Source organism: Cotesia typhae, unplaced genomic scaffold (genome assembly GCF_013202065.1).
Source record: "Cotesia typhae breed Kobodo isofemale line unplaced genomic scaffold, CoteBio_Ctyphae scaffold_13, whole genome shotgun sequence".
Taxonomy (NCBI): domain Eukaryota; kingdom Metazoa; phylum Arthropoda; class Insecta; order Hymenoptera; family Braconidae; genus Cotesia; species Cotesia typhae.
The window spans coordinates 12,436,367-12,462,944 of record NW_027423774.1 but is presented as its reverse complement, the minus strand read 5'-3'; the positions used below and the strand labels follow the sequence as shown (position 1 = coordinate 12,462,944).

General features: G+C 34.9%; 2 protein-coding genes across 3 annotated transcripts; one reads left to right on the top strand and one right to left on the bottom strand.

Annotated features, from left to right (window-relative positions):
- Positions 1-5,093: 5,093 nt before the first annotated feature.
- LOC141534049 (uncharacterized) lies at positions 5,094-9,234 on the bottom strand. The gene is made up of 6 exons (XM_074253193.1): positions 9,147-9,234; positions 7,308-7,394; positions 7,112-7,204; positions 6,795-6,985; positions 6,212-6,371; positions 5,094-5,215 (listed from the first exon to the last, which is right to left on the bottom strand). Exons 1-6 carry the CDS (start codon positions 9,232-9,234, stop codon positions 5,094-5,096), a joined length of 741 nt encoding a protein of 246 aa, XP_074109294.1.
- A 7,624-nt stretch (positions 9,235-16,858) lies between these two features.
- On the top strand, positions 16,859-19,155 carry LOC141534770 (uncharacterized). Of its 2 annotated transcripts, XM_074254340.1 has the most exons (3): positions 16,859-17,142; positions 17,287-17,561; positions 17,668-17,695. In XM_074254340.1, exons 1-2 carry the CDS (start codon positions 17,068-17,070, stop codon positions 17,557-17,559), a joined length of 348 nt encoding a protein of 115 aa, XP_074110441.1. In that variant the 5' UTR covers positions 16,859-17,067; the 3' UTR covers positions 17,560-17,561; positions 17,668-17,695. The 2 variants fall into 2 exon arrangements, with proteins under 2 accessions (XP_074110441.1, XP_074110440.1); XM_074254339.1 differs by having other exon boundaries at positions 16,863-17,142; positions 17,287-19,155.
- The last annotated feature ends 7,423 nt before the right edge of the window (positions 19,156-26,578 follow it).

Genomic DNA, 26,578 nt, shown 5'->3' with positions numbered 1-26,578 from the left:
ATCTGTTCCCATGTCGTAATTCCGATAACGAAGAACACGTGGGACTTTTCTTTTTGTGTAAGTGTCGTTGGGTTTAATATTATAAACAGCAACAAATTGAGCTAAAGTTACATTTTCCAAGTCTTCGTGTCTGCGTTGATATTTATCAAACCAGTTTTCTTTCCAAATATTTGCTGAATCATCTTCAATACCCAACGCATCTAATTCTTTTCGTGTCTTTCTTATTCTTTGACGATCAACTGGCCACATAGTTGGAATAGTAGTAACAATCGTTGAACACTTTGATATTGGTTCCCGTAACAAATACCAAGCAGCTTCTTGACTAGTTATTTCTGCACCGTTGAGCATATTCACGCCTATTTTTCTTGTTATTTCAACAACATCAAATTCAGGATGCTCATCCATAATTTCAATAATTTGTCGTTGTAAATTACTAACACCACGGTTGGTTTTATTCACATATTTCGCGACATAATTAGCACAGGAATATTCTTCAGTAATGAACTGGATATCCATATTAGATCGAACAATGTTGAATACAAACGTATTAAAGGGGTTATGCCACTTTTCGCTAGGTTGACGTTTGACAAACACTCTTGGTCGCTTAATTCCAGCTCGAAGAAAATTGTTATAATCTTCATCACAAGTAATATTGTTATTTTTATAAAAGGAATCTATATCAGAGTAGTCATTATTTTCAAGGTGAATTCTTACATTTTTATAGCATTGAGCATATTCTTTAAAGTTTGGTTCATCTTTTTGCATCGGTGATAATATTGTAGTGGATCTACTAGGCATGAAAGGTGCTTCAAATCTGCATTGTTGAGGTTTATTTGCAACTATTTTTTTGTAACATGTAAACGTATGCTTGTGTGTTTGTAATTTAATATTGTTTGATGCTTCTTGAGATGATACAGATATTAAATGATCAATTAATTTGATAGCATCTAATTTATTTTTATCGAGTGCATCCAATGGAGCATTAGCTAACCACAGTAGTGTATGAGCATGTGGACTACCACGATGCTGAAACTCAATCCGTTTAAAGTAGTGGACAACATAGTACTTTCCAAATGGACTAATTTTTGGTGATGTTAAAATTTTTAGCAGCACATTAACTAATTTGTTGAAATTTATAGCACAAGTAACTGCATCCTCGTTGACAAGTGTTGTTTTTTCGAGATAGTGTAAGAGTTCAGCATATTCTTCAGAAATTTCACGGTTATGTTTAAGTTTGTACAGCGTTTGAAGCAGATCATTCCACCCTATTTCATTGGCACTGACAGTAAGAAATACAATTGGTTTTCCAAACTGTCTGATCATAGCGAAAAGATCTTTTTTACGGTTCATCCAATACCAAGTAGAATTTGGAATTGATCTTAAAAATGCAAGATTGGTTTCAATACAATTATGTATGTACTCATCATCTTCTATTTGCTGTCGAGTGATTTTAGTATCTTTACCAACGTGTTTGACAGCTACTGTAAGGGAGTCACGAACTCGAATTCTCATAATTTTCATTGCCAGATACAATAAATGATATGGTGTTACCGCACGACGATCAGATCTTCTAAGTTCACGCGAAAGTAACATCATGAATGGTGTTACTTTGACATCATCTTTAAAATTACGGAACTGACCCAAATAAATAGCTGGAAAAGAAAGTTCTTCAGCGTGTTCATCAAATAATAAACTTTCAGGTACATTTTCTTCAGCAGGTGCAATACGTAAATATTGTTCTTCATCCCACTGTAACAGTTTTACCTGTTCAGGTTAGCCCCTAATCAATTTTATAAATAACTAAACAAAACTAACAACAATAAAAATTATCAGGGCGCCACCAGGATTATTTATCACGGTTCCTGGAACCGGTCCAGAGCTGAGAAAACTTATCTTAGGGTAGAGAGAGTGGAGGAAGGTGCTGTTAAATAATAAAAACTTAATTAACAAGGTTGATCAACATTTATTAACAACAAGAATTTAACAAACTTAACAAGTTTAAGCGCTCACTCACACACTTATAATCTAACGAAACGGAGAACAACTGCGAAATAAATGATATTTACAAACGAACCTTCTAATGACGATACGATGACTAGACGGGCTTTTTTGAACGAACGGTCTCCCACACCTGCATAAATCTAATGGGCTTTTTTGAACGAACGGTCTCCCACACCTGTCCTAAACTAACTTAAAACTATAAGTCCACCGGACTAACAACGAACTAACTACACACTTAAAACTAAGTCCACCGGACTACCGAACTTAACACTATTAACACTCTCTATCACGCATAACCCATACAATTCTTCACACACATAACCCACACTTCGCTTAATTAATTCTTATAATTTTAATAGAATGAATGAATTTAATTTAATTACACTATTCAAATCATTCAATCATTGGTAATTTTTTTTTAAACGACAATTTTCAATTTACAATCAATTTCCAAATAGCTTGGAACTAATCTCTATAGAACCAGAGGCTTAATGCCTTGAATTAACTTAATCACAATATAAACCTTTACAATCACTTCAAAATTATTAACATAAGTTTAATTAACTAATTCTGATTAAACTTTTACTATGACAATTCTAACTCACTTAATTGATTTCTTGGACTTAACTTCCACGCCGACAATTATCAAGTGTCATCAATTTTAATTTAATTCCTTCACGGACCTAATCCCCTTAATTTACTTAATTTATACTTGTTAAAAGTAATTTTATAATATAATCATTTCGATAAAAATTCCTAATATAATTTTCTTAATAATTTTCTACTCTATAATATTCTCAATTAATAATTTTCTTAATATAAAACATTCTTAGTAATTAATTCTTAATATAAAATATTATCAACAATTTTCTGATCGTTTTATCAATTATAAAAATTCGACACGAGTCGAAATAGTCAAATTTTATTTGCTAGAACATTCGCCAGTCGAGGCTTGCTTAACCTTGGATATTGGAATTTATGCGATACACAACTGACGCTTGACGAAAATTCCACGAATAAAATCTATCGATTTTTCTAAATGACAAAAATTAATCAATTTTACTAAGTTAATTATTGAAAAATTAATTTAATGAATTTTCTTAGATGTTAGTTAATTGATTGAAAACTTTTAGATATTAAAACTTCCCCCGCAAGGTCGATTGAGTGATCCTCGGGTATAAACCCCCATGAAAATCACTAAATCCAAAACTAGCAAATGTTTCACTATTAATCTATTGAATTAAATTTTCGTCGATTAACGATCCAATTGATAAATAATTAGGAGAAGTAACTGGGCATTGGATAAACCGCGGTCCACTTCCTTCCCACAGAGCAATAATTGACACCTTGACGAACAAAACGATGATCTAACTCACTCGTTGAGGATGAAGTCCTAGTTGTAGTTGGCTTCCTTCGTCTCGTCACTACTCTCGGGAACGGTCCTTTTTGATTTCCGTGGCACTCAGTCTGGCGGTCACACTACTTCTCCCTTTTCCACTGCACGGCTCACCTATTTTAACCCAAACTCACCCCCTCCTATTCTCTCTTTAGGCCCGTAGATCGAGACGCGCCAGTGCTATGTCGAATAATTATCGATATCCGGTGACTTATCGATTAAGGGTAATTTTACCCTGTTACACCACATTAATGTCTGTTATTGTGCTGTCAAACTTTCTTCTATCGGTATATGTTCGCTGATATCAGCTTGTTGAATTTGGTTGTCAATTTGGTTATCAGTAAAAAACAAATCATCAATTTTAATATCGTACATTATATACAACGGAGTTGAAATTAAAAATTGTAGCCAAGTTTTGATTGTTCGTTTGTTGATAATACCGTGTAAATAACTAGATCGATGAATTTTTTTACGTTTTATATGGACATTTATACAATAATCGTCATCAACACTCCTTGGAAGTGATTTAACCATATTATTAACTGAAACGGGCACGTTTATTATTTGACCGTAAATGCCATATTGACCATTTACATGTCTCAATCTTCTAATCTGCATAAAAGGAATACGTGGTGATATGAGCCTTTCTGAAATTAAATCCAACGTTGGTAAATCTTCACAACCTGTCACATACTGAACATGAATGTCCAAATAAATTGTCGGAGAAATTTATTTTAAACATCTCACGAGCTTGTTCAAATTTATGATAATTCCTGTATGGTAAATATGAATCTAAATCAATATCAATTTGTTCACTAGTAGAATGATTAATTATTAACTGGTCGGAAGAGTTGCAATATCTATTGGGTATGTTTGATTGAAGTAATTCCTGATCCATGATTACATCTTGGTTCAGAATATTGTATTCTTGATCCGGTACAATATCTTCAGTAGGCAATACATCAATAATGGAAGCTTCAACTAACTGCCCAGATAGCAAAGTGACGTATAATATCAGTCTTTAGGAACTCAGTTTTCTGATTTGGACGTCAGATCTCACGTCAGAAAGACGTTCTCAAGACCTCCTGAAGAGGTTGAATGCGCCACCTAACGTACATCTTAGGACCTCTCCAAATAAAGCTCTTTAAAAGCTCATTTTTTTGAGCTCGTGGAAATGAATACCTAATGAGCTCTTGTAATTGAATTCATAAAAAGACCTCGTAATGAGTTACTTTTTTGAGTTTTTAAGAAACGTTAAATGGAATTCATAATTAAGAAGTCTTAAATATGATTTCTTTTAGAATTCTTTTTTTGGATATTAGTTACTAGGATAAATACATCGATTAATTGACATTTTATATACATTTTTAAATCTCCTAAATTTAATTTTTTCAATCTTTTAAATATCTTATACGCTTATAATATTTCAATATATATGCTATAAAGAAAGTAACGACAAGAAAATTTCATGTAGTGATAACGTTTAAAAATAATTACGAAAGATTCCCTTTAAATTTAAATAAACTATCAACAACCGAACATGCAAAAGTACTTGATATACTTAAAGAATTTCAACAATTTATTAGGAATGTAATTTTATTTATTTTTTTTATTAAAATTAAATTATAGAAGGTATATAATAATGACGCAGGTAATGTCAGTTTGATATAAATATAAAAATAAAAAAACTCAAAAATTATTGAGGGTTATCCATGTGCTTTGTCGATTTTTTTATTCGGTCATTCGCGTGCTGCAACCAGGACATGATTGCTTGCTTGCACTCATCTAGAGAAGACCGTGATATACCTGTGACCGCATCTAAAAAACAATAAATAACCATATTAAGATAAACAAATGTTGCATGTAAGAATTCGTTTTTTTTTTTTTTAGTTTCAAAAGACAAGTAAGTAAATCTATCAAAAAAGAAGAAAAATAGATTTCCCGATTCTTAATTTTTAGATATTGTTCATATTCTTCTTGCATGTTTCAACAAATAGGCTCTAACTTTTATATAGAACGAAATTGATTGCTATGATTCACTTCTACATATATAATTTCTCATTAATTTTTATTAGTCAAAATAATTTGTCAGAAATAAAATATTTTTTGTACAGCATTATTTGCTAGTTTTTTTGCAGCAATAGTTTGAATTCAGTGAGTAAAATTCCAATACAGTTTAATTAAAAATATTTCTATCTAATATCAAAAAACAACTATTAAGTTGGACAAAATGACTGTAAGAATAAAATTATATTGAAATAATCCTGAAAAGAATATTGTTCAAGTCTCTTAATACATACACGGAGAAAAAAAATATCATCAGAATAAGGATATGTATCGTTATTCTGACTATACGCTGTATACTCATTTTTAGCGCGAAACGCGCAGGTATGCTCTACTCTCGCCTAAAAATCGTGATTTTCATAATTTAAACGAAAAAATGTATGGATAAAAAGCATACTGAAATATATAATAGTAGCTACAGAACATGTTAAAAAAATTTTCTTATCGATTAATAATGATTTCTCAGAAAAAACTCGTTTTTCTGATAAATTAAATAAATACGAGCGTGGTATTTACGGGAGCAATGGGCTTGATAACACTACAACTTTGTCAAAAATCACTTTCATGATTTAATTTTTTTTTGTTTTATTCCTGAGGAAGTTTGTCAAAACCCTTGTGAAAATTGCGTGTCAAAATAATTCCGTTTCAGCATCGTGCAATATTGAGAAGATTTTATATTTTTAAAAGAATATTTCAATATTTTTTTCAATAGGGGAACAAAGTTATTTCAATTTAAAAGTGTGTGCATACCTCTCAAATACTTCACAAATGCCATATTTTCAACTTTTATTGTGTTTTTTTGACCACTCCAAGATAGTTTGCAGCAGAGGTCATCTGTTAAAATATGTCCCAATACAACTCGAATACATTTTTTTCCATCGACATGTCGTCGTTGATTTATAAAATTCTCCTGAAAAATTTTGTATAGCATAATCGATGTCCATAAAAAAATTATTCAAGTTAGATAGTAATAAGCAATAGTTTCTTCATTAGCATTATTCATAGCATTTTCTTTATAGCATGAAAAAAATAAAAAGCATGTAACATGAATATGTACTCTTGAAAAATTTTGTCTGAAGACAGCTATTCCGTCTTTCTTCTTTTTTATCATTTAGTTTCATGGTTGACGATGTAGTTTGCAAGCAAAAATAATAACAACTTAAAGACCGTAAGAACTAGTTGAATTTGTAAAGTTTTAAAAGTCAAAATTTTATATTTCTATTAGAATAAAAAGTCGTAAATAAATTGAGATTTTGAAAAAGGCAAAAAATAATTAAAAAACAAGTCAACCATAAAATTTGATGCAATTCACCAGAATAGAAAAAGTAATTACGTATTGAGTGCGTGCTGCTTCTTTATCTGTCAATAATTTGTTAAATTTTACCAAATCTTCATGATTACATATTGGAAACTTTGGCAGTATATCTGATGCTTTAATCGTATTTGGCCGAGGATTATCCCCTATAATACTTAATAATGTGTCAAGCTTACGAGAAACGGAATATAACACTGATCGACATCCAGCTGTTAGAAAAACAAATATTTTTTACTATACAGCAATTGAGAATTTTTTTCCATATCCCATTTCAATGAAACAAAGATAAAATGAGAAATTTAAAGAGATCAATAACAAAATCAATTGATACTTACAGCAGCAGTTTGAATTACATGTTACTGACTGTTCAGTAAGAGTGTCAACTTGATTTGTTGTATCTTTTTTCATGCCCGTAGCTAGCTGCAACACTATCATGGTTAACTTCATTTATCATATTTGAATTATTATTGGACTCGACTGCAGAACTGGCTGCTAGTGGATTTTTCGAATCATTTGAACTTTCGGTTTTACCGGATTTGTTTGGTTGATACGGATCTTTTGTTACTTGAACATCTTTGCCCATACTAGTGATTTTTTTCGCTTCAATCCCTGGTATTTCTAGAAATAATATTAATAAAATTATAGCAACTAAAAAAATTATTTGGGTATTAAATATTTTTGGTATGCAACACTTACGAACACGTTCAACACTACGTATGGTCAGCTTCTTCGTCCGGTACTGCTAAAGACACCATCCACGTAAAATCCGTGACTCTAAAAAAGTGAATAAATGGTCATTTCTAGCGTGTTATTCCGTGTCTATAAACACATAAAAAACCCATAGAAAAATTTTTTAATTAAACAAATTTTTATGTTGTCCGTGACTCTAAGGGCTTAAAGACACGGAAAATCGCAACGAGACTGAGGAACCATTCTCGTTGTCCGTGACTCTAAGGACTTAAAGCCACGGAAAATAGCAAAGAGACCGACGAACAATTCTCGCTGTCCGTGACTCTAAGGACTTAAAGCTACGGAAAATTACAAAGAGACTGACGAACAATTCTCGCTGTCCGTGATTCTAAGGACTTAAAGACACGGAAAATTGCAAAGAGATAGGCGAATGCGTCTCGTTCTCCGTGACTCTAAGGATTTAAAGACACGGAAAATTGCAAAAAGAAGAGAAAATTTAATGGCCAATGAGGATTTTAATAATTTCATGAGAATGGCTAATGAGAAACAAAAAAGACTATTGCTTCATGTTATTTCTTATCTTTTATCACCAGATAATGTCCCTTTTCAAATATTTTTTACGGGCCCTGCTGAATGTGGTAAAACATTCGTAATTAAACTTCTAATAGAAATTTATAATCGTTATACTGATAATGACGGATACTGTAATGCATATATAACTTGTGCTTCAACTGGTAAAGCTGCAGCGATTGAAGGAACAACTGTTCATACAGCGGTAAAAATATCATTATCAAGGTTACGTCCTTCAAGTAACGAAACTGGTCAATAATACAGAACATTGTTTAAATATGTTAAAGTTATTATTATCGATGAGATAAGTATGATCAGTAGGGCCAGGAATTTGGTTTTTTTAAAAGAAAGAGAATAAAGATAAGCGTAACCAAGCTTTCTGATTGGCTGAGAAAAAAATAATATTCATTTATTTATTGCAATGAACTGAAACTAGTTGCAGAGTAAAAAATGTGGAAAACGCTTCACCCTAAAGACTATCCCTGTAACTTCCCGCTATTTCTAAACGCTCAAAATTCCACTCCTTACACTGTTTTTGAGCTCTTCGAGCTCAAAGAAGTAGCTGCTCTATGCTTTTGAGCTCTTCGAATTACTCACATTATTTGTATGCGCGTTTATATAGTAATAAAAAAGCTTTAATTTAATACTGAAAAATATATTGTTTCTTAAGCCTTCTTTACCCAATTTCTGTAAAGTTCTGAATAGTAACAAAAGATATGTCGTAAAGAAGTTTCACTTCTTACCTGTGTACTGGGTACACACACACACACACACACACACACACACTTTTTTTCTTTAATTTACATTAAACGAGTAATTATTAAGTTGCGGTTTTCTATACAGTTATTCGCAATGAATTGACGGACCTATTAATATTATAATCAAGCCAATTAATTGTATTTTTCAAAAGTTATGGAGCTTACTGCTACAATTTGATGCAAGTTGATGCAGTATACACAGATTTCTCCAAAGCTTTTGATTCAATGGACTATGTCTTACTTCTAAAAGCCCTCGGCGAGCTAGATGTCCCGGAGCAATTGATAACCATTCTAACTTTTTACCTTGATAACCGAACCAATGCAGTAAAAATCAATGGGACTTTTTCGAAACCTTTTGTATCATCTTCAGGCGTTCCACAAGGCTCTAATCTAGGTCCTCTACTGTTTGCTATTTTCATCAACTTGGCACCTGGAGCCATTCAATCTCTTATCAGTTTTTTTGCAGATGATGCGAAGATATTAAGATTTACATTGATACGTATCAAAGATGTATCAGACTGCGCCAAACTACAAGAAGACACTACTGCCCTTGGAAACTGGTGTAAAATCAATAAACTAGAAGTCAATATATCAAAATGTGCAGTCTTAACTTATTCTAGATCTCCCATCATCTTTAATTACTAGATTTACGGCGAGTTGAGCACATTAAGGACCTTGGAGTTACCCTTGACACAAAACTGAACTTTCATCTTCATATTGACAAAGTAGGACGCTCTGCTATGAAAACTCTAGATTTTGTACTCCGTACCTGCAAAAATTTCAACAATACCTACGCCATTAAAATTCTATTCTTCGCACTAGTTAGATCCAAGTTGGAATACGGCTCTTTGGGTTGGGACCCGAGTTGCAAAAAGAAAATTAACCTAATAGAAAAAGTCCAAAAGCATTTTCTCAAATTTATGACCTGGAAGACATCTGGGTCATACCCATCAAGAGGTGCTAATTACGATGAACTTCTATCCACCACTGACTTCACTTCACTGGAGGATAGGAGATTAGCAGCCTCTGCTCTGTTCATCTCAAGATTGACTATGTGTAAAATAGATTGCGAGTCAACAGTTTACTCTATTCTATTTAAAACTACCTAAGTGGAAGTCAGTAACTACGCCTATGTCCAGACTCCAGTCAGCCGCCAACTATCTAGCGGGCTTAAATCCAGACTCATACGATCCTCTCAACATAGCTGAGTCCACTACTCTAGGTCAAATTCGAGCATTAATTCCAAAAACATAGGCGAATCAACTTAGATGAACCGGCTACACAATCTCTCTGCGATAACTCTAGCATAGCTCTCTATATTCTGTTATATTCCTGTATGGTATTACTTATTAACACCTATATGATTCTTATTATTCATCAAGTGGTACTTAAGGTAGCCAAGCCTACTACACTCAACTAAAAATTTTTCTATTTATACCAGATTTAATCTATTATCTATAATCTTGTTTAATCGACTAATGATATTCTATATATGTAATTACTAAATTTGTTGTTAATTATATCTATGTAAAAAATTTGTTAAGACTACAAATTATTGTTTATATTTAAAAAAGAAAAAAACAAAGACTGTTGGTCCTATAATTAGAAGCTCATTCTGTTGGACCTCCCATTTGTAAATAAATAAATAAATAAATACTTTCTTTTCTCAAATTACGTTTTTTTTTTATATCGCATGATGGTCTATACATTGTCTTGTGAAACTTATGTTTTTTCCTCATTAGTTTTTGCTGCTAGACCTTCAAGAACAAAATAACTAAATCAATAGATATTCACTTTACAAAACTTAATTTTAAAATTAATAAAAATTAAATATATCTAAGAGCCAAGTAATCTGAACATTGTATCTAAATACAAGTCTATAACTTGGAATACTATCTCAGTTTAAATAAGATTTAGCTAATCAAGATTGGGTTGGTCTTTGACTGAAGTCATGGAAATAAACTTTAATTAGAAACAATGAAAGAAATCTTGGATGAAAATTTGCAAACACTATCTCAAAAGTGTTATAACTCAAGAGTTATTTCACAGCATTTATTAATTTTGTGAGTTGCCTAAATAATAAGATCTTAAATTGTTAAAATAATTAAACATTTTACTACTATCGTTATATTTATAAGTTCTCAAGTCTTGCGATATGATTATTGTGAATGAAAAATATAATTGTGATTAACAATATCAGAACCTGTATATAATAATTATTTTTTTCGTGGGAAAAATCCGGTGGTGGTTTTCATATCAACTCGTGACCTTCCTCTTAATTTTCTTACTGGTGGCAATGTTACCATCGATAGTTCGACATTTTCGCCAGAAATATTATCAACTGATTGATTTTTCTCTAATGCATCAGTAAACTTCATTAATCTTTGATGTACTTCTTTAAATTCTTCGTCTGTTGCACGCTCTGCGGTTAACAAAATTTTGTCAAATAACGGTTGAAGAATTTGTTGCTTTTTTATTTTTGATATTTTTGTTAAACTAGATTCAGCAGTAGCATTATCAAATGATGATTCATGCACCTCAATTGTTTCAATTTCGTTAAACGAGTCTAACAAAAAGTAATTTGCTAAAGAAGTATTATCATCAAAATCAGAACTTACTACTTGAAGATTTACTTCCTTTGACCACCTATTGTGACACAATTCTGCACTAAACAAATTCAAGTTGTAGTATTTTCTGGTGGTTAAAATGTGAACACATGGCAATTTCAGGCTCTTCCGAAAATGACATTCACAAGTGGTAGTTGATGAAGTAAATAGATAACCATTTATTATCATCCTACAAACTTGAGTCGTGTCACAACTTCCAGTAACTTGAATACTAGAGTATTTTTGTAATTCTTCAAATAGTTTATTAAAAGCTTTCTTCGTTAAAAAGTTGGCATATTCATCCAAAGAATAATTAAGTTTAGAATCAATATTTAATTTCTTCAATCCATCTGTTGCCATTTGTAAGTTACCTTCCATTTTTGACGCCTTCAGGAGTAGAAAAAAATTATATGCGAATTCACAGAGCGTACTATGATAGTGACACATTGTTTTTATCTGTTTGTTTGTACTTTCAACAATATTATTCGTCTCATTTCCATAGTTATGTTCAGCCATCCCAAACTTAGTCCACTCATCCCGATTATTATTCCAGTTGCAGTCAAAATATTGTTTCACACATTTTGATACTTGACGAGAAAATTTTTGTACGTACTATCATAGTATTCTGGAGATTTAGAAAAGGCTAAACTACGGAGCAACTTGAAGCTAACAGATTTTTGTTCTTTAGTTATTTTCATACCTTTCAATTTTCGATCGAAAGTTTTTAAAGTATGAAACATACACAAAAGAAATTGAGCATTAGGAAAAACTTTTGCGAATGCAGCTCGCTCTGTAAGGTCTTTATCGGTCATTATGCAAGTAGTTTTCTCACAAGCTTCACTATTCAGTTCACGGAAGTTCCTGGCAACCCATTCAATATTCTGAGCCGTTTCCTTTGTGACAATAGATACTCCCACGATTTCACCTCTCCCACTACCGTTTTGAATCATTATAAAGTATAAAGTAAACCCTAAATTGAATAATTTATAGGTTCCATCTATAAATAATATTTCTGGCCAATTACTCATCGACTTTTTCATCGCAGGATCAGTGAATAATAGTGCTTCAAAATCATTATTGCTGTTGATTTTAATTTTCGTCGTGCAACCTGAAATTTACAATAAAATGTCAATCCATAGATATAGATATACCCAAAAAAGTTTATTTTGAATCTTAACATGAAATGAATAAACATAATAAGTTGTACTTTTTTATTTTCTAGAGTTTTTAAAATTTTGAAATGAATTCTCTAATAGAGAGTAAGTGGTCCTAGTCTAGTAATCCTATTTTTCATACACTACATAGCTGGAGATAACTGGAGTTTTTTTTTAAGAGAGCATATACTTTACATTATTTATTGAATAATATTATTTTAAATTTAAATAGCCACAAAAATCATCTGTTTAAAAAAACAGATGATTCGAAAAATGGAAATTTGTTTATTCTTTTATAGACTTAAGTGATTATGTATAATTTAATTTTCAACTATTGTTTTCATAAACATCAGTAGTTCATCTTGACAATAACCAGACATTCAGTAAGTATATCAAAAATAAATTTTCTATTCATACTCATTACTGAAGGAAATGTGTATGATTAAATGAAAAAGTTTCAAATGAATGGAAACTAAAATTCCAATATTTACTGAAAATTATGTTTAATATTATAAGTTAGGTTGATAAATATAGATTATTGAAGGAGTAAATGAATTAACAATCAACTCTTCCCCGTTAATTGATAAATTTCCTTAAAAATTATACAATTTGTATTACAATTTTAGATGATTTTCATGCTAAGGATTGCAAGTATAATATTTTAAAGACATAAAATTATCATTTCCTACGCTTATCGAAAAATTTTCCATTGCATCTTTACTAACGACTCTATAAGAAGATTTAAAAATCAACTTTTTACGAGTCTAAAGACTAACAATAAAATTAAAATCACGAAATTAGAAGAATATCTTATGATATGAAACTTTTATAAGAACTGTTTATTTGTATTTAAAAGAACCATTATTATTATTGTAAGAAATTTTCTAATAATTTATCATTGTCAGGATATTTAGTATGGTTAAAGTATGATTGCAGTAGTAACTATTCTATGGTTAAAATAAATAATAATAGTGTTAATTGTCATTGAATAACAATGTTTGGGATAAATTTGATTTGAAGACATAAATACCTTGGATTTATAAATAGTGTGAAATAGTATATTACGTTGCTAGGGAGGGAAATGAGACATTGCAACCCGGATTTTTGTTCCCCGAGCCGAAGGCGAGGGGAATAAAAATCCGAGGTTGCGATGTCTCAATTCCCTCCCGTGTAACGTATATAATTTTTTATAACGCTAGGATTGAAAGTTCGGTTGAAATTAAAACAGATAAAATAGTAATGATTAGGTTTTAAAATTAGTTTACTCGTACAATCAATTTTCTCGATGATGTTGCGTGTCCTAGCAACGCGTAACTAAACAATATAATGTTTATTTAGTTCTCATAACCCCAGAATAAACAGTGTTAAACACATCAATTTAATTTATAAAATGCAATAAGTTTATATATTAATTTTTTTTTAAATAATTAAGTGTAAAAATCACAATGAGTTCAGATGATCAATCTGAAAAAGCTCAAGTTTTTACTTTATCTCAAATAAATAATTTTTTGAACAATTTCGATGATTTAATCTACTTATCAAAAAAAGTAAGTAAAATATAGATAAAAATATTTACAACTTAAATTTAATTGTTATAATGAAGTATTGTTTTTTTATTTTTAAAGCATGTATTATCCCCAAAGTATTTATATTAATTAATATTTTTAATTACAGGTCATTCTCATTTTTGGAATTTTTGGAGCATTGAGATCAAATGAATTTTGTCAAATAAATGTCCAAGATATCGAAGATACTGGAAACCAATTAATCGTGAAAATTAAAGATTATAAAAACAATCATCTTCGGACTTTTGTCATTGGCAAAGAGTATTATGCAACTGTTAAAAAATACATGGATCTACGCCCGAAAGACATCGACACAAGAAGATTTTTCATTAAGTATCAAAATGGAAAGTGTTCTTGCCAGGTAATCAGTAAAAGTAAAATCAGCGAAGTACTGAAAGCAGTGGCTATTTGTTTACAATTGGAGAATCCGGAGGTCTACACCGGCCACTGTTGTCGACGTTCGGCCGGAACAATACTTGTAAACTCTGAGGTAAATATAAAAGCTGTCAAACAACTTGATGGATGGTAATCCAATACAGTAGCAGCAGAATGCGTTAAAAATTCATCGGGAAATTGATCAAAACTGTACCAGAAGTCAATTAGTGCAGATCACATCGCACCATCTACATCTACTGCTATTCAAACAAAAATTGTTACTGTTGTTACTGTAATGCCAAAAAAAATGATGAATTTTCTTTGTCAATGTTTAATTTGATATTTATTGTTAAAATTCATACTGTTTTTATCATAATTGTTAATCACTAAGTTTATTTATATTTAATTAAAATTTAAATTGTTTGATATTAATATAATAATTATTTGTTGTATAATTGAATTATAGTTAATTCGTTGAATTAAAAAATAAAATATTAATTTTTGTCAGCCAATATTCTTACTCTATTTAATTATAAAAGGTACGTATACATGTATATATTATTAATTTATTAATTTTAGTATAAATAATAAGCTAAAAAGAGAACTATTTAGTTTCGATCTATTTAATAGCACACCACTTTGCTAACCCTCAGTCGAAGGTGAGCGGAATAAAAATCTGATGATGCGATGTCTCAGTTCCCACCCGTGTATCGTTTATAATTTTTATAACGCTAGAATTGGAAGTTCAGTTGTAATTAAAATAAATAGAATGGTAATTATTGGATTATTAAATTAATTTACTCATATATTTAATTTCCCCAATGATGTCACGTATCCTAGTAACATGTAACTAAACAATAGAATGTTTATTTAGTTGTTATAACACCAGTTTAAGGGTATGAAATCAATTTATTAAGTGCAATAAGTTTATATATTATAAATTTTTTTTAATAATTAAGCGTAAAACCACAATGAGTTTAGATGAATCTGACACTGAAATTACCGGAGACGAGATTATTCGTAATTTTGATGATGAAGCCAAATTGATAACGGACAATTTGTTGCCTGAGAAATCTAAAGCGCGCTATGTTTTCGCGTATGATCAATTTATATCATGGCAAAAGAAAAATAACACGGAATCATTCAATGAAAATGTATTTTTAGTATACTTCAGAGAGCTATCGAAAAATCATAAGCCACCAACCTTATGGGGCCAATGGTCTATGTTAAGAACCACCATTAACTTGAGACATGCAGTCGATATTAATTCATACCATAATTTAAAATCATTTATTAAAAATTTGGCAAAAGGCTATCAACCGATGTTATGTCCAAGGGCGTTTAAGTGGTAGCGTAAACGGTGGAGGTTTGGACTAACGGCTTAAAGAATACGCAACGGAGTTTTTAATTCCGTTGTTTTAATTATTTATGTGGGACGTTTTCGACGGACGAATTTACCACGCCTTCGTTTGAGACTGATTACGGATTTTTATTAAGAAAAGGTGTACTTACTCTTTGCAGGATTTTTAATTATTACCGGATCCGTGATTCCGGGGCTGCTGTTAGCGCCTTTTCCTGGGTTGGGCCCTCTGATCGGTCCTTGCGGCGGATAGAGTAGGATGGATTGGGCTGCTTATTTTTACGAAATGAATTGATTCGAACAAATTTCACTTCTCTTGACATTTATTTTTATAGACACTAAAACTCTTACACTTTAACAAATATGAATTTTAACGTAATTTAATCAAATGAATTTTATTAATTTGATTGAGCTAACGTCCTCCAGTCCCCCGTAGGGTAAAGTGCGCAAAACTAGCTTTTAAGAAATTTTGAATAACTTAATGACCGGATTCTCGCCTAAGTGCAGAGCAAATTAGAACTTGGAGATTCCGGTTCTTTAGGATTTATTTGCTGGCCGAATTCTCGCCTAAGTGCAGGGCAAATTAGAACTTTAAGAATGCGACTCTCTAAGATACTTAAAATTAGTACGTGGCCTGCCGGTTAAACCGCGTCCAAACTTCCTTTAAGTGCAGTGCAAATTAAAGCAAAGGACTCTACAAGGCACGGGCCCGTCAATTAAACGCGGAAGTCGAATTAATTAAAAAAAGACCGGGAGCGGTCTCCGTTTCTCGTTTTTAAATGCTCGCGGTGCTGAGTTTGCAGAAGTCCCCGCTAGTCAACCAGCAGTCGCGTAGCTTATATTTTATTGTGGCTTTCGCGCATGGAGAAGTCTTCCATCTGCGCGGGTGATTTAAATTTAAAGAAAAATTTTGGGGTGGACATAACATTCCCCCGGAAAAGCGAGAAGCTGGTATAGTTTTTCGGTTTTCCTATGGCCACCTTCCCCATAAGCGAGAGCCACTTACAAATTTTATTTAATGTATTTTAACCTATTAAAAGAGTAATGAGTAAAGTCATCTGGCGCGAATATTTAAATTTAAATTTATTATTTTAATCTCGCGCTGCATAATATGCTGACGGGTGACTAATCCTTCTCGCCTCTCGATTTCACGAAGCCGTGTCGAGTGTCAGTATCGTCTCAGCAGTGAGTAGCGTGAGTTCTGATTGTCGCGATGTATTTTACTGGAAGGAATTTTGAGGGGTATGGTACGTGGTACCAAATGGCCGTAATGGTTCACGGGGAGAAGGTAAGTTAAATTTTGATGCATTCAGTGGGAGAAGGAATAGAAAAAGTGAAGGAAAGGAGAAGAATAAATAGAAAAGGTACCCTTCTCATAAGAAAATATGTATAAAAAAAAAATTTTTTTTTTTTTTTTTTTTTTTTTTTCTAGGACATAAGAGCGGGCATTGAAATCTTGGAGGCTTTGGCACGTCCGGTGAATCCAAGCCGGGCGTTGCTTTTGGCTTCTCGATTCATGGACGTGTTTGGTCCACTCCCTCCGGAGATCGTGGAAGCGGCGACCTTTTTCTGCCTGCAAGGCGCCGAAGGTTTAGCGGGATCTTCGGATCTTGAGGAGATGGTGTGCCCCAACAGCGAGGACATCGGGCGTTTGAGGATCGCCTTAATTGAGGCGATCTTCAATGGTTTGGTCACCATGACGTGATGGTAAGTCATTGTAAAATACTTCACAAGTTTTTCTTTGGAATGCCTACTTAAGCAGCATTCTGATTGTTGGAGATTATTTTATCTTTTGTTTGCTTCTTTGTTGCAGGCTAGGCGTATTGAGTGTCATCGGTCGCGGGAGAAGAGGGATTTATTTTTTTTTTTTTTTTTTTTTTTTTTTATAAATAAATTTATTTTTAAAAATAAAAGGTATTCTTCTTCTCTTTATTTTGTCTCTCTCCTTTTTCTCTATACCCTTTTCCCATCTCTTAATAATAATGATAATGATAATCATAGTAGTTATGACGAAAAGCAAGAAGGTAAGTAGAATTTGGATTTATACGGAAGAAAGTAAGAATAAAGTGAAACAGGAATTAAGTGAAATAAACAGATAAAGAGAAAGAAAGAAAACAAAAGTGAAGTCCAAAAATAAAAGGAATAATTTCGATTAATAAGGATAAGAAAGGAAAAAATTTTTTTTTTTTTTTTTTTTTTTTTTTTTTTTTTTTAGAAAGGTGGTACGAGAGGAGGGTAGATATCGGTACATGTATATAATGATATTCGTATATGTATGTACGTGTGAGTTGTGTGTGGAGCATGCATTGAAGGCGGCACGGTTGTGGTGTAGTAGGCGTGGCTTACCGAGAGGCGACTGTAATTGAGCGAGTGTCGGTAAGCTACTTTGCTTGATGTAGCAGTTCTTTTATAATTACCGCTAGAGGACTCCTCCTGTTCTCTTTCTTACTTATACTCACTCTTATTGAATATTGAGTGTTCGAAATAAGGATTTTACAAAGAGAAACAAATCTTTATGATTTAATAATTTGGAACGATTTTAATGAGTGACGTTAGCTCGATTTTCTTAAAATCATTATAAAGTATAATTAATGTTAAAGTATTATATTAATAATATAATTAATATACTTATAAAATTTTGTTGAATACTCGGTTATAACATATAAAATATATAAAATGTAATATAGTAGATATAATAGAGTTATAATAAGTAGTTATATTTATTATGACGTATAATGATAAAATGGCAATAGTAAAATACTGTGTAATATATAATTATAGTGATAGTAAGGTGAAAACTATGATTGGGAGAATTATTTGGAAGGAGGAAGAAACTTTTTGTTTTCGGAAAAGAAATTTTGAAATAACGTTTTGCGTTGTTCTCGCTCGTCCCCCCAAGGCCGGAGATAATTTTATTTTCGGTCTTGTGAGTCATAAAGCAGCAAAACTTTTCATAATTCGGATAATTTTACTGATTTTCATTATACTATCAACTATCTATTAAGGTAGGAAAATTTTTTTTTTTTTTTTTTTTTTTTTTTTTTTTTTTTTTTGTATTTTAGATTAGATTATTTGTTCAAACTGTTGACTCGTTTTTGGCATGAAGAATTTTACTATTATTTTTGTAAAACGAAATTATATAGGAAAGAAAGGATTCTATTATAATTTTAAAGTTATTTCTTACTTTTTCCGCAAAAGAGCCATCGGTTTGATTATGTAATAATTCTTTCGTTGATGCTGGGTTTTTCTTCTAAATTGGTGATTTGTAGTCTCTTAATCGGAATGTTTTTGGTTTCTTTGGTGTTTTGACGATCTCTTTGGTTGTTATTTTAGCTTTCGTGGAGACGTTCATCTCGTTGTCGACATCGGTTCTTGTTGGAAGTGGTTCGTTGGCTTCTGGCAGGCTTGATGATTTTTCTTCGAATGTTTTCAGTTCGATTACGACTGGTTTTTCGTCTTTTCTGCTGGTCTGGCGAGGTTTCAATAGAAATCGGCGGACAGTTTTTTGTATGGCTATCCCCCCAATTATAAGTGATATTATTCCAACAGTTGATACTGTTCCTATAGTTATCTTCCGACTAATTTCTTCTTTTTGATGATCCAGGGCAATTAGTGACATTTTCTCTTCGTTTTCTTCCAATCCTTGGCCCCAAGGTTCGAATTTGTCGATAATCGTAGCTGGATCTTGATTCTGTGCGAACAAATTTGGAGCTGCGTTGTTGGTTTTCAGGCTCGAGTTTAACGTTTCTAAGGATAGGTTAAAACTCGGGGCAATGAGGTCTATCTTTGTTGATTCTCTGGCAATCCCACGAATAGTGTATTCGTTACACGTCGCTTGGCATCCCTGATGGATATGTATCAGGCCGGTGCTATTAATTACCTGATTTTCGGCAGTTTGTCCTGGACATCTCCATTGAATATTTTCCTCCTTGCACGTCGAATATGCCCAGGTGTTTTTCTCGTTCATTTTTATCCAAGTTAATTTGCATTTTGGAATTATTCTTATATTACAATTCCGTAGATTTTTGGTTTTCGGATTCATCAATAATTCCATCTCGCAATCTACCTCGTTCACCAACTTGGTTGTTTTGGACAAGAGGTCTGGTGGGCATGCCATGTCTGGTCCGATTGGCTTGCAGTTGTTGATATAATCTTGTTCAGCGAGAAAATATTCATCAAACGATTAAATTTCCCATTTCATTTATTTCGACTATTTCGTATGGACCGGTATAGTAAAGGTCTAATTTATTTTTTCTAGGTTCCTTCAACGTGTATATGAGGTCTCCTACACTAAATTTTGTTGGGTGTATATGTTTGTCGAATCGGATTTTAGACTCGTGTTTAGCTCTCGTTAAATTTTCCGCAGATATTCGTTGAATTTCGGAAATTCGACTAATTAAGTCTGCTAGATAATCGTTATATGATTCGATTTTACTGAAGTCCGGAAATTGAGTTGGACTTCGGGCTTTTCTTCCGTACAAAATTTCGTATGGTGTAAATTTTGTGGCTGTGTGCACGGTGGTGTTATAATTCAACATTGCCATTGGGACATACCGATCCCAGTTACTGAATTTATCTACATAAGCCCGGAGGTAGTCGATTAAAGGCTGGTGAGATCGTTCCAAGGCTCCGTTCGATTGTGGATAGTATGAGGAAGTTGTTATTCTTTGAATTCTCAGTGCTTTGGCTAGCTGTTGAATTAATTTGCTTGTAAATGAGGTGCCCTTATCTGATAGAATTACGCGAGGGCACCCATAAAGAGCGATATAATGATTTAACAGGGCATCTGCAACAGTTACTGCTCTGATATCAGGGAGAGGAACTGCCGCAGCTGCTTTAGAAAAATTATCCTGGATCGTTAGGATGTGTACATTTCCGTCAGGGGTCATGGGCAGGGGTCCTACCGTATCTATACTAATTTTTTCGAAAGGTTCGAAGGGTGTGTCTGTGATGAACATGAACATAGGCTGTTTGGTTTTTATTCGCGTGAGTTTATTTTTCTGGCATATCTCGCATGCTCGTATATAATTGTAGATTTTATCTTTCATTCCTGGCCAGTAATATTTTTCGCGAATACGCCAATATGTTTTTACCACACCTTTGTGGCCCCTATTAGGCTGTTATGATTTTCCTCAATTATTTTTGTTCGAAGGGATTCGTCTGGTACCTCGACGTTCCCTTCGCACAAGGTAATTGTTATTGGACAGTCTCTTAGTTCGTGTAATAAATAGGCTTTTATGTCTAAGTCGTCAAATTCGTCCCCCTGCTTTGCACAGCGAAACGAATGAATGTCGTGTTTGTGCATTGACTGTCGAAGATTTCTCAATCCTTCGATCAGGTCGATAGGGTCTAATTTTTCGAAATGTTTTGTTTTGATAAATACCGTAAAGATTTTACAACGACCTAGCTTGGTGACGAATACGTCCCCCTTTGTAGGCTTTGAGGCGTGAAGGTCATCGGCATTTATAAATTTTAAGTCGCGGAGCAGTTTCGCTACGGGTTTTATTATTTCGCAATCAGCTGCTAAAAAGTGTACTAAGTGGTCTCGAGCGTAAGTAAGCCCGTCTCGGCTGGTTGAAAATTTGATTTTTATGTCGGACCCTTTTGGCGGTATACTTTCGTCTGAACTCGAGGGTGAAGATATTCTTGGTCCATGGCGCCTTTCGGCAAAAATATCTTCAGCCTCTTCGAAAGTTGGAGGGTCGTAGGCGACAAATGGTGGTCCGAATCGGCTGTTCCCTACGTCATCCCCCACTGTTTTATTCCCGCTTGTAGTTGTTTCGCGTCTAATTTTATTGGAATCGCTAGGCTTTTCCGAATTGCTAAGTGATTTAATATTATTATTAGCCTGTGAATTATTTAGTTTTGATTCCGTTTCGATAAGTGTGTTATTGGGGTTGGCCGATTCGGTTCCGGCCCTTTCGGTTATTGCTTCGCCGTTTTCGTCTACGATTTGGCCGCTAACATGGTCATAATGGATCCCCATGGCCGCTAATTCATCGGGAATGAGGACTCTTCCGAAGATTGGGGTTCGGGGTTCTGGACCGTCTCCTAAATATCCCGCGAATCGCGATCTGTTTACGTTCTGGGGAGTGAAAGTATTTATGTTTGACTCATTTCTATCGTATGTATCGGTGACGTTTCTGAAATTAATGTCGTCTGTTTCAGTCGAGGGCTCCGGTTCTATGATGATGGGCTTTTCTGCTCCGCTGGAATCTCCGCTTTTTCCGGTTTCTTCTGGACTGATATCGCTGCTTGATCCTTCCTCAGGGTTTTCGCTGTTGTCTCTTAGAAATTCGTCGACATTAATTTCGGTTGCAGTGTCATTGTCTAACGAGTCTTCTTCGTTACTCCAGAGTGGAGGCATTTTGCTGAGTGCTTGGCGGATTGTTTTTGCTATCTCAGAACTTGTTCGTTTTAATTCGGCTAACTCTTGGGGAGTGTAGTTGAATATCGCTTCTTCTCGTCGGATTTTCTCTAGAGCTCGCTCCCGATGGGTGTTTTCCGGTGGTGGCCGTCTTTTGAGGAGTTCATCAAACATTTCTATTAATTCGTGCGTTGACCGTCGTTGTTTTTGTGGAACCCTCATTTCGCTGTCACTTTCAGCTGCTTCATCCTTCTCTGCCTCGTCGTCCCCCTCTTGGCCAATGTCAGGTGTTTTATTACTTGTGCTTGGTCCTGGCAGGAAAACCTCGTCGTCCCCCTGTTCTTCATTTCCGGCTTCTTGAATCTTCGGATCTTCTGAGGTTATATCTAGATCGCTGGTTTCGTGATAATTCACTTTTGGTGGGACTCGTGTTTTTCCCATTTCTCTTTTCCTAAGTCGAGAGGCAATTGTTTCTCTTACTTCGGGAGCGCTGCTGACTCGTGGTCTATTTTTTGATTCGATAGGGCGACCGGGGCGTTTGACCGATTGGATCGCCTCTTCATCCGAGAGATTTTTATTTAATCTTTTTGGTTTTGTTAAAGCAGAAATCGGTAACGCTAGAGGATTATTTTCGGTATTATTATTTATTGTGAGTTCTGGAGATTCTGGACGCCCTTCCGGGTTGTAAGAGAGCCCTTCCGCGTATTGCTCGGTGATCTTATGCCGGACTACGACGTTAAATTTGTATCTACTTCATTTAGAGCGCCATTTAGCTTGTCTTTCGGTGACAGTTGCACTATCCCTTAACCAGGTAACGCAAGGGCTACTGGTTATTAGAGTAAAATGTTTTTGTAGATACGGTCGGAATTGTTGAATTGCGTAAACTATTGCAAGGCATTGTTTTTCTACGTCAGTATATCGGGTTTCGGTGTCGTGAAATACCCTTGAAACGCAAGAGACTATTTTTTCTCCATCTTTTTCCGGATCGTCCCCCACTGTCGTCGCTTGACTGAGAATTCCGGATATTCCCGAGTCCGACGCATGGACAGCTAGGATGAAAGGTTTGTTAAAATCTGGGTATTTAAGGAAAGAATCTTCGCAGAGGGCATTTTTGATATCGTCAAATGCCGTTTGCGCTTCTTCAGTCCATATGAAAGGTTTCGTTTTTCGCGTAAGATCTGTTATGGGCTTAGCCCTTTCCGCGAAATTTTGGATGAATCTACGATAATAATTGGCGAGTCCCATAAATTTTCTGGCTTCTGTATGATTTCTAGGTCGCGACGCGTTTTTGAGTGATGAAATTTTTTTCGGGTCTGGTTTTATACCCTCTTTTGTTATTACGTGACCCAAATAGTCTACTTCCGGGCAGAGAAATTTACATTTTTCAGGTTGGAGAGTGAGACCCGCTTCTCTCAATCTATTGAATAATCTTTGCACTCTCACCCCATGTTCTTCTAGGGTTTTACCATAGCTAACTAAATCGTCGATATAAATAAATAATTCCGTCCCTCTTAACCCGCTTAAGGTGGAATCCATCATTCGTTGGAAGATAGATGGAGCGCATTCTAGGCCAAAAGGCATGCAACAATATTCCCAGTGGCCATCTGGGGTCGAAAATGCCGTTTTTGGCGCATCCGCGGGATGCATTGGGACCTGGTGGAAACCCATGGCGAGATCGAAGACGCTGAAGAAGTTAGCGTCGCCTAACTGGTCTAAAATGTCGATAATTAGAGGTAGAGGATAGGCATCTCCTCTAGTGATTTTATTTAGTTGCCTGAAGTCGATAACCATTCTATATTTTTTTATAGAAGGATCATTAGATTTTTTTGGTACGATCCACAAAGGTGAGTTGTACGGAGAGTTAGATTTTCGAATTATTCCCTGTTTTTCGAGATTTTCGACCTGCCTGGCGATTTCTTCCCGATGTTCTGGGGAAATCGATACTGTTTTATTCTCACCGGTTCATTGATGGTGGTTTCAATCCTGCAGGTGAAATTTTTCGAGCAACCCAGCTTGTCTCCGGGAAGATGAAAGACGTCGTGATTTTTTTCTATGAGCTCTTGGACTTGTTCTTTTTCTTCTTCATTTAGATGACCTAGGGGTATTTTCTGAAGTATGGTCTTAATGCGTACTTCCGGATTGGCTATACGACTAGAATTTTCGATGGAAGGGTCATCGGACTCGTCCCCGTCTGAACTAGGGTTACTGAACTCGAAATCTTCGAGTGCTTGGGGTCCGATGTCTATGTCGACTGGATTTGAATTAAGATTAATGACCATACACGTGGCGTAACCGTCCTCTACCTTGACGACGGCCTCTCCTCCAAGGACTCCATCCGGAAGTTTCATTCGAGGAGATATCCCTCGTTCTTTTCGAAGTCTTGGACTGGTATTGCTACTACCATTTTCATACGAGGTGGTACTGTGTAGCTTGAAGAGGGCTTTGTTTTAAGGCTAAAAGAGGTTGTTTTTGTTGGAGAAGATAACAAAACCAAAGTTTGATTGTCATACGAGATTTCAGCTTTTTCGGTTTCAAGGAAATTGTTTCCCAGGATTCCCACTCCGGGAATGGTAAATCCTCCCGACAAACCTGAAATTCGACTTCGATATGGAGAATTTTCAATTTAACTACTCCTAGGGTCTCAAAGGTACTGTCGCTGAGGCCTCGGAATTTTCTAGCTTTTCCGGTGTCGATAATTGTTTCAGGTTTTAACGCGGATACATTGACGAGGCATACATCCCCGCCTGTATCGATGAGGAATCGCTGGTAGTTACCTAGGAGCAGATTACACGAGATATATACCTTTGGCCCAGTTCCTAGAGCGAGGATCTTTTGCTCGGGGAACCTTCGTGGGTTGATGATCGGTATTGGTTGAATAGGTCTGTTTTTCATTACTAGAGTATTCCAGTAAAACGAGATAGTTACGCGATTTTGAATGAAAAATTCGTTTCCGAGAATAGCTTTATAACCGCCGGGTGGTTTTGGTACGAGATGGAACGTGATTTTAACTCCGAATATTTTTAGACTGATAGAACCGGTTATAGGCATTGAGCTTGTAGCTATACCTCAACTGCTCCTGTATCTTCGATGTTACAGGGGACTTCGTCGCACAGTTCTTCGATGCAGAGTAAGTTAAGGTCGGAACCGGTGTCGAGAAGGGCGTTTACTCCGCCTTTTCGAAGTCCTGGACTACGTAGATGGACTGTAGGGCCTCTTCCTGTAGTTAGGCACTTTGGTTCGTCCTCGCCTGGGCTCGTAGCTCTCCTGCGGTCATCAATTGAGGATTCTGCTGTCCTGCTGGTGACGTCAAGTTGTTTTGGATTGGTTGTTGTTCTGGTCTCGGTAGAGACATTGGTTCCGTCATAGTCGATTGATGTTCTAAGACCTGCTTCTGGGAATTTTGCAGGATTGATCGAGGGTATTGATTTTGATAATTTCGGTATTGACTCCTTGGATATTGCTGATAATTGTTGGGAGTCCTCGCTGAAGTAGACGGAGACTGGACGGGCATACTCGCCATTGTCTCCGGTTGACGAGCGCCCGATCCGTTTAAAGGATCGTACGTGTCTCGACGTTCTCCTTTTGGGCAAAATGGACAGTTACAAATTATCGTTGGGTCCGATTTGTGCCGTAATTTTGCCTCTTCCGAATCTTCGTCTTCTTCAAAGCGTACCGCCCTCTTTGTAGGACCTGGTACTCCTGGATGGAAACGATTTTGGTTATAATTTTGGAAAGGTCGCGGTTGATAATAATTTTGAGTCTTAGGCATATATTGTGTATTTCGCTCGGTTCCGAACGTGAAAGTAGAGCCCATCATTTGTTGTTCTACTTGATAACCCGCGCCGTAGTGACTGTCAGGAGCGTAGTCTTCATATGTGTCGGGAAATGGGTCATCGTAATACCGAGGAGCGCTTATTCTTGGACCTTGACTATATTCTTGATATGCCAAGGTGCGGGGTAATTCGCGATAATTGCCACGATCGTCATAATCACGAGAAGATCTCGGCATTTGCGGATAATGTCGGTTACCATCTTGTCCGGGTCGTCGGTGAAATTCCACTGAGGGTGGAAGTGATTCTCCGGGAGTGAGTCCATCATCTCTCATAGATCGTCTTCGTTCCGGTCTTCTATACGCGTCGTTTTCGATGGCGAGATACATGTCATTTAACGTTTCGGCTCTTCTTATTTTACATAGGCACCGTAAGAAGTCTGGTAGGTATTCGTATAGGGTAGTAGCCGCTGTTTTCTCAAATGTACGTTTTACTACGGCCCTATCAGCTTCGGGAGCATTGAGCTCTATACGACGAACCATCTCGCTTAACCGGTAATAAAAGTCTTCGATGTTTTCCGTATCTTT